Consider the following 9,693-nt stretch of genomic DNA (forward strand, 5'->3'; position numbering starts at 1 on the left):
CAATAATTCGACCCCTAGTCTCCAGAGCACTAAAGGTACATAAACCGACATGATGACAGGCCACTATCAATTCTTGTATTTATGGTAGTTCAGTAAAATCAGAATGCATCTACACAATCAAAGTTGTGACGCAAGTTTCAGTGAAACATCATTGGCTCTCCAGCTATTCAGCCGTGAAGGTCCGGGTTAGAATGAATCTTCAGTAACCCATGGTTGTCGTGAGAGGCGCAAACGGGATCGGGTGGTCAGGCTCGCTGGCTTGGTTGACACATGTCATCGTTTCCCAGTTGCGCAGGTTGATGCTCATGCTGTTGATCACTGGATTGTCTGGTCCAGACTCAATTATTTACAGATCGCTGCCATATAGCTGGAATATTGTTGAGTGTGGCGTAAAACTAAACTCACTCACTCACTCAAGCTACTCATGTTTTAGTCCAGTCTGTCATTCTTGTAGTGTTTGGTTCACACAGATTTTAGCCCAACACAAGATGATTTCTCTGTCTCATTTTTTGATAATCATTACACTCACAGTGTCAGATGAACCCATTCACATTTCATGTGAATATTGGTTGTTTCTGGAGAAACCCTGAGATGTTTTGTTTATGTTTGCAGGTACCATGGACAAGTCCTGTTGATACGAAGATCTAAGGATGAAATAATCACCACAGAGTAATGCAATATTCGGAATTCGAATCAGTTTTGTTTGTGTATAGAATCTGTTTTGTTTGCACATCGGTTAAGTTTTGTTTGCACATATTTACAGTTGTAAACCCCAGAATTATTGTTACATTTATGTGTAATAATCTACAGTTTCATTTGTATTTCTGTAATAATAGGTATTTATTATATGCAGAGAATTATATTATCACATTAAATCCTCTCAGAAACTAGCAGGAAATTCTGAATATATGTGGCTATTGAGACCTACCAGTGGTTCTGTTACAAAATTACCCAGAAAATGAGAACTAAAATGGAATTATAGGAAGAATATATATTAATTTGACATTAACATGTCGCTACTACTGTATGTACAGTTACCTTCTTAGTTGTGTTAGGATCTTCGCTGATAATTGGTTTGAATCCCATAATCCACCTATAAAGTATCCATGGTCTGTCAGAACCCATTGGTTTAACCACTTTGGTGAATGTCTGCTACTTGTGTCATGTTGCACGTCTTCTTGTGTTTTTCTGGCAAGTACTTTTGCGTGTGAAAATACTGTTCAAAGCAGTGTCAAACCCAACACAATTGAAGGTTCAAAACTGCATTGAAAGATTACATATGGCAGTTTGTCACAAGCAGTTTGTTGTTTTCTTACAGGGTAAATCCTGGTCTTCCTCCACAAGTTCGAAGTAACCGTGGGAACATGCTTCTTGCTAAACTATTGCAGTATAGGTAAGTCAGTAATTAACAGTTGAGACATTTTTTCATATATAAGTACAGGTATACATTGATACAAAGGGGCATAACTCTTTATTTGTAAATCTAGATTTGTCAGTCCTGATGACATCAACCAGAAGGCTAGAGTCCATGTTCATTTCTGTGTGGTACATATTATTTCCTTTTGCAAATTGAAATATTCACCAGGATGGATTCTTTACGTACATGACAGCAGTCTCTGTTAAGTATTTTATGGGAGACCAGGTTAGAATATGGTGGTTAAATGGACCAGGTTGAGAGTAGGTGAGGTGAGGTGAAATTGGGTTTATCGTCGCGGCTTGAGAATATTTCGCCATATGACGACGATGCATGCATGTGTATGTGTACGCGGGCTGCTTGTACTAGCCCACACTTAAGCTGGTTTTATAGTGCTAGCCCACTGAGATACCATGCCGCGAGTGAAGCATGAATACCCCACTCAGACACATTATACTGAGTCCGAGCCGACCAGTCCTTGTTGTACCCATTAATGCCGAAAGCCAGGCAGGGACCAACAAGTACCATATTTTAACGCTCTTTTGGTATGACGCGGTCGGGATTGAACTCGCAACCTTCCGCTCGCCTCCGGCAGACGCTTCTAACCACTACACCACAGAGGCGCTTTTGAGAGTAGGAGACCTCAGTGGCACTGAATACTGAATCCTTGGTTGCTGATTATTTAAAGGCCACTCTGGTAGGCTGGGATATTGCTGACTGTAGCTGTAGAACAAACCAAATGTCTTCCAGCTGTTGGGTATTGTTGATCATTGTCCTGGTCAGTTGTGAGAGATGATCTGTGAAAGTAGCAGAGATTGCTGACCTCGAACCTGAAAATATTTCCAACCGCATAACTGACACATTATTGATTATACAACAACACAGTACTGTCATGACTCTCAACAGCACATGGAGAGACTAACAGTCTTACAGTCTTTAAGCTCCATTTGCTCACTCAAAGTGCTAACTTGCTCCTTGAAACTATTTTCCAGATATCCCAAAATACTTGATCCTAGTACAGCTGCTGTGCTTGACATGTGGCTGTCAAAAGAGAGAGCTGAGCAGGGTAAGTCAACACTGTCACACATCGAACTGCACTCAGATAGGGCTGCGTAATATAACCGGTTTACCTGTATTTACCGGTTCAAACATGAAAACGATATGTATTGCAATACACTGATCGAAAACCGGTATTTTGACATGCATTCGGAAAACGTCGTAACACTCGGAAATCTTTCCTTGTTTCATTTGTGCCAAATATTATTCACATTTTTATTTTATCATAATTAAAATTTGTTATTAAAGCTTAATCAAGCATAGTGAATTTGTTGTGTTTTTGCTCTATAAATCAAGCAGTAACTCGATTATAAGTAGTTTTTTGTTTAAAAATACTTCATGCAATATATTGCAATGCATATCGCAATACATGCTTTCGCATCGCAATATATCGCAATATGAATATTCTCTGCAATACCCACCCCTACACTCAGAACACACATGGATCCACACAAGATCGCAATTAGTATTGTTTTTCAGCAACCCATGCTTGTCGTAAGAGGCGACTCATGGGATCGGGTTATCAGTCTCACTGACTTGGTTGACACACGTCATTATATCCCAATTGCATAGATTGATGCTCATGCCTTGATCACTGGATTGTCTGGTCCAGATTTGATTATTTACAGACTGCTGCCATATAGCTGGAATATTGCTGAGTGCAATATAACGTTAAGCAACAAACAAATAATGTTAAACAACAAAACACATGGAACCACACATGGAATCAAACATGGAATCAAACATGGAACCACACATGGAACCACACATGGAACCATACATGGAACCACACATGGAATCACACATGGAACCATACATGGAATCAAACATGGAATCAAACATGGAATCACACATGGAATCAAACATGGAACCACACATGGAATCAAACATGGAATCAAACATGGAATCACACATGGAATCACACATGGAATCACACATGGAACCACACGACACATGGAACCACACATGGAACCACACATGGAATCAAACATGGAATCACACATGGAATCAAACATGGAACCACACATGGAACACATGGAACCACACATGGAACCACACATGGAACCACACATGGAATCACACATGGAATCAAACATGGAATCAAACATGGAACCACACATGGAATCAAACATGGAATCAAACATGGAACCACACATGGAATCAAACATGGAATCAAACATGGAACCACACATGGAATCAAACATGGAACCACACATGGAACCACACATGGAATCAAACATGGAATCAAACATGGAATCAAACATGGAACCACACATGGAATCAAACATGGAACCACACATGCACCCACACATGCACCCACACATGGAACCACACATGGAACCACACATGGAATCACATGGAAACATGGAAACCAAACATGGAACCACACATGGAATCATACATGGAATCAAACATGGAATCACACATGGAATCAAACATGGAATCAAACATGGAACCACACATGGAACCACATGGAATGGAACATGGAATCAAACATGGAATCAAACATGGAATCACACATGGAATCACACATGGAACCACACATGGAATCAAACATGGAACCACACATGGAATCAAACATGGAATCAACATGCAACACACACATGGAACCACACATGGAATCAAACATGGAACCACACATGGAACCACACATGGAACCACACATGGAATCAAACATGGAATCAAACATGGAACCAAACATGGAACCACACATGGAATCAAACATGGAACCACACATGGAATCAAACATGGAATCAAACATGGAACCACACATGGAATCAAACATGGAACCAAACATGGAACCACACATGGAATCAAACATGGAATCAAACATGGAATCACACATGGAATCAAACATGGAATCACACATGGAATCAAACATGGAACCACACATGGAATCACACATGGAACCACACATGGAATCAAACATGGAACCACACATGGAATCAAACATGGAATCACACATGCACCCACACATGCATCCACCACACATGGAATCACACATGGAACCACACATGGAACACACATGGAATCAAACATGGAATCAAACATGGAACCACACATGGAACCAAAACATGGAATCAAACATGGAATCAAACATGGAACCACACATGGAATCAAACATGGAATCAAACATGGAACCAAACATGGAATCACACACATGGGAATCAAACATGGAATCAAACATGGAATCAAACATGGAACCACACACATGGAACCACACATGGAATCAAACATGGAACCAAACATGGAATCACACATGGAATCAAACATGGAATCAAACATGGAACCACACATGGAATCAAACATGGAATCAAACATGGAACCACACATGGAATCAAACATGGAATCAAACATGGAATCACACATGGAATCAAACATGGAACCACACATGGAATCAAACATGGAATCAAACATGGAATCACACATGGAATCACACATGGAACCACACATGGAACCACATGGAACCACACATGGAATCAAACATGGAACCAAACATGGACCTCCACACATGCACCCACACATGGAACCACACATGGAACCACACATGGAATCGAACATGGAATCAAACATGGAACCACACATGGAACCACACATGGAACCACACATGGGAATCAAACATGGAACCACACATGGAATCAAACATGGAACACAAACATGGAACCAAACATGGAATCACACATGGAATCAAACATGGAACCACACATGGAATCAAACATGGAATCACACATGGAACCACACATGGAATCAAACATGGAATCAAACATGGAACCACACATGGAATCAAACATGGAATCAAACATGGAACCACACATGGAATCAAACATGGAACCACACATGGAATCACACATGGAATCACACATGGAACCACACATGGAACCACACATGGAACCACACATGGAATCAAACATGGAACCACACATGGAACCCACACATGGAACCACACATGGAATCAACACATGGAATGGAAACATGGAATCAAACATGGAACCACACATGGAACCACACATGGGAACATGGAATCAAACATGGAACCACACATGGAATCAAACATGGAATCAAACATGGAACCAAACATGGAACAACACATGGAACCACCACACATGGAATCAAACATGGAACACACATGGAATCAAACATGGAATCACATGGAATCCACATGGAACCACATGGAATCAAACATGGAACCACACATGGAATCAAACATGGAATCACACATGGAACCACACATGGAATCACACATGGAATCAAACATGGAACCACACATGGAATCAAACATGGAATCAAACATGGAACCAAACATGGAATCAAACATGGAACCACACATGGAATCAAACATGGAACCACACATGGAACCACACATGGAACCACACATGCACCCACACATCCACCCACAACCAAGCGCCAACACTAACTTGTGTCCAGCATGTATATGACTTGTGTCGAGCATGTATATGACTGTGTATGTTTTGCTTCAGCTGTGATGTGGTCGGAGTACAATGTTGATGCTGACTGGTGTGTAGCCACAATACGGTCTTACACAGAGGAGAACTCACATTCATTTCCTTGTCATTTAGGTGAGTATGTTTTCCTTACCATTTCGACTGCCTCCGTGGTGTAGTGGTTAGAGCGTCCGCCCGGAGAGCCGGAAGGTCGCGGGTTCGATCCCCGACCGCGTCATACCAAAAGACGTTAAAATATGGTACTTGTTGGTCCCTGCCTGGCGTTCGCATTAATGGGTACAACAAGGACTGGTCGGCGAGAGTCAGTATAATGTGTCTGAGTGGGGTATTCATGCTTCACTGCGGCATGGTATCTCAGTGGGCTAGTACTATAAAACCAGCTTAAGTGTGGGCTAGTACAAGCAGCCGCACATACACATACACACGCATTCACGTCGTCATATGAGCGAAATATTCCCAAGCACGACGTTAAACCCAATTTCACCTCACCTCCTTACCATTCATAACTGCCAGTAACTGATACGGTTAAACACATTCAGGGAAAACTTAAGGACAGTTCCACACACAACAGCCGTTTCTTGTGCAACAAAGTATTCCAACTCTTTTTAAGGATATTTTCTTGACCAAAGTGACCAAGAAACAGGCAGGATTCAGTATCTAATTTGCATGGCTCTTACTTGAATATTGAACACTGAGGAGTAAACATAGGTTAAACAAAGTCAAGGTTGGATAAGGGCACAGTGTAACCCATCAGATGATTTGAGAAATGAACAATACCCAAATCAGATATGTTCATATTAATGAGATCTTGACATTGTTTAATTCAACAACGGTATGGTTTTTACTTACTTTAAAATGCTGAAGTATAGGGTATACTGTGTCAAATCTACTGATTGTAGAGGTTTATAGGTGTTGTAATATTTAAACATGAGCAAGTCCCAGACTGATGAATCTTCAGTAACCCATGCTTGTCGTAAGAAGCGACTAACGGGATCGGGTGGTCAGGCTAGCTGACTTGGTTGACACATGTCATCGGTTCTCAATTGCGTAGATTGATGCTGATACTGATGGTCACTGGATTGTCTGGTCCAGACTCGTTTATTTACAGACCGCCGCCATATAGCTGGAATATTGCTGAGTGCGGCGTAAACCTAAACTCACTCACTCACTCTTTTTGTCCTTTTGAGGATTATAATGATTTATTTTTTATCATTTCAGGAGAAGATTTTGATCAAGTGAAGAAAAATCAATTAGTTATATTCTTGGTAAGTTATTGTTACGTATGTTATGTTTGGGATTGCACTTTCTCAGTAAAGTACAGATTCTAGTACTTTTGTTGGGTTGAGTCCCATCCGGGATTCGAACCCACACCCTCAGAGTCAGGCACCTAATTGCCAGCACACAAAGTTGGCCATCTAACCCACTTAGCCACTGTGGCTTCCACAAAGATGGAAGTCGGGCAACTGGTAGTCTAGACCACGGACTATTTGTACCCCTCTGATAAGTGTGAATTGGTACGGCTCCCACGACCAAAAGCTATGAATGCACAACATTTGATTATGTTTTTTGTTTTGTAAGAAACACTGTTCAGAATCTGTGTTAAATGGTCTTGTTACTCACTCCCTCTTGCTGGAAACAGACTGTTTATTGATTACAGTGGAAGACATAAACGTTTTTATGGGATAGTAAATGTGATGATATCTGCTTTATAGACAATGTTTATAAATTAGCAGTTTGAAGGTTTATATTATTATTATTATAGGATATTTATATAGCGCACATATCCAAGCACTAGCGCTTGTTCAAGGCGATGGTATTTTTTCCCTCAATCATTGGATGTCTATCTCAACGGCACATCGCATTATCAATCTCAACTCCCTGGGGAGTATACAACTCTTGCAGCCACTAGGCGCACCGAGTTATTGTGGCTTTCTCATCATATACAGGGGCTCGCCTTATACGTGGGTTCATTTTATAGACAGCATATGATAGCTGACATCACATGGATACAACCCTACAGATTGGTCGTATGTATTTATGGGGGATGGAAGAAAGATGTGCATCTGAATCGTGGAAGTGTTTGTGATGCTCTTTGGTAACCATTCAACAGACAATTGATCAACTCGAATGACCTGAAGGTCTGTACAGCTGAATAGGCGATGTACAGTAACATTAACTAGAGGCAAAATATGAATTATTTGCGGTGTTTGTCGAGTGACATTTGAATGTAATGATGAAGTGGTAGATATGACAATCAATGAATATGGTATCTAAAATTTCAAGCTTTCTCTAAGCTCAACTTTGTTTATGCTCTCGTTATAATTGCCTCCCCAACTCTACACTCATCTATTCTTTTGTCTACTCAAACTTACGAACATCATGATTATACGCTTACATTGAAATGCACAAAGTAGTGCACAGGCTTTTTTGTGAAATCAGTTACCATTTAGAAGGTGGTTAATGTATAAAATATGACACTCATTCTTATTACATACCAATTTTATGAAACACGTGCACTTCCTGTCCTTTTTTACCTCACTTTCACTTGGTCAGACACAACAGGAGGTTTGCTTGCTTTATAAAACTTATATCTACCGAGAACCTGTGTAGTATTCTCTCTGTATCCTGTCCTACGTATTATCGATGAACCTCTCTGCTGATTATTTATGATTATGTGGAATGTTTCAGGCTTCCAAGTACATGGAGGATTTTGACTCAACCCACTGTACACCGTTGGCACATAATTTCTTCCACAAACCATGGTCCCCTCACGACTGATGACAGGCTCAGACTAGGAGAAAATCAATTGTTGTCATGTGACAATATGTATTTCCTATGTTTTACATAAGACAGTGTGTGCACAAGGGGAGATAACTGTGTTTTTTGTCATCTTTCCTTATCTGTTTTTATAGTGTATATATTGCTGTCATATTTCTCATAATTCATACCTTTTTTCATAAACATTTAGCACTTATAATAAATTTAGAAAATATTTTTCATACTTTTTTTTTTTAATCATATGTGTTTATAGAATACTTTTTCTTATATTTGTTGAATGTGATGATCATTACTTTGCGTCAGGACTGTTCAAGTTGTCAGTGATGTAAGTGGCTGATTGTGATCTGAGAGGGATTAGCATCTTTAGATTTGAATATTCAAATATACCCCTCATTCTGGTAAATTTTATCCCATCTTGACAATGTCTGTCACAAGTGGCCTAATGACCAAGGTTTGACTCCAAGAATGTCTAAACCTGCAACTGTAAACATAACATACTGTGTTAATTGAAATGCTCAGACGATAAGATTTAAAATTAAACTTTTTGTATAGTTAGTCCAAGTGATTGGTCATGGCTTAACATTATTATTGCCTTGATGTTTGGATGACTTTGTACTCATATTTTATCACAGTTCCTGATGGAGTATACAACCCAAGCTGCAGTATGAGGCGTTGCAATATTTATTGTCACATGAAGATCTCATCCTACTGGGTACCCATTCACTGCTTGGTGGAGACGCCACATATGATGTATGTTTCAGTATTTTTAGCAGAAATTATAGAGTCCCCATTCCAAGAAGACACAGTAGAATATTAGTCATAAACCACTCAGCATCGTCCTGTTAGAAAGATAACTGAGACCTGGCTTTAATATATTTTGGCATGTATTGAGAAAAAAGGTAAAAAGTAAAGAGACCATAAATCCAGAATTTATTGTTTAGGTGTGCAAACCACTTCTGACCACAAAAACATATGAAACTA

General features: G+C 39.9%; 1 protein-coding gene across 1 annotated transcript in view; it reads left to right on the top strand.

The window, feature by feature from the left end:
• Nucleotides 1-8,928, top strand: part of LOC124284198 (phosphatidylserine lipase ABHD16A-like) — a 46,934-nt gene extending 38,006 nt beyond the window's left edge. Inside the window, 6 exon segments of the mRNA XM_046720264.1 lie at nt 613-669; nt 1,319-1,393; nt 2,407-2,480; nt 5,950-6,048; nt 7,153-7,199; nt 8,623-8,928. Coding sequence (XP_046576220.1) covers nt 613-669; nt 1,319-1,393; nt 2,407-2,480; nt 5,950-6,048; nt 7,153-7,199; nt 8,623-8,712 — 442 coding nt within the window. The 3' untranslated portion in view covers nt 8,713-8,928.
• The last annotated feature ends 765 nt before the right edge of the window (nt 8,929-9,693 follow it).

The sequence above is a fragment of the Haliotis rubra genome, unplaced genomic scaffold (genome assembly GCF_003918875.1).
Source record: "Haliotis rubra isolate DU_JTF1 unplaced genomic scaffold, ASM391887v1 Scf330, whole genome shotgun sequence".
NCBI lineage: Eukaryota > Metazoa > Mollusca > Gastropoda > Lepetellida > Haliotidae > Haliotis > Haliotis rubra.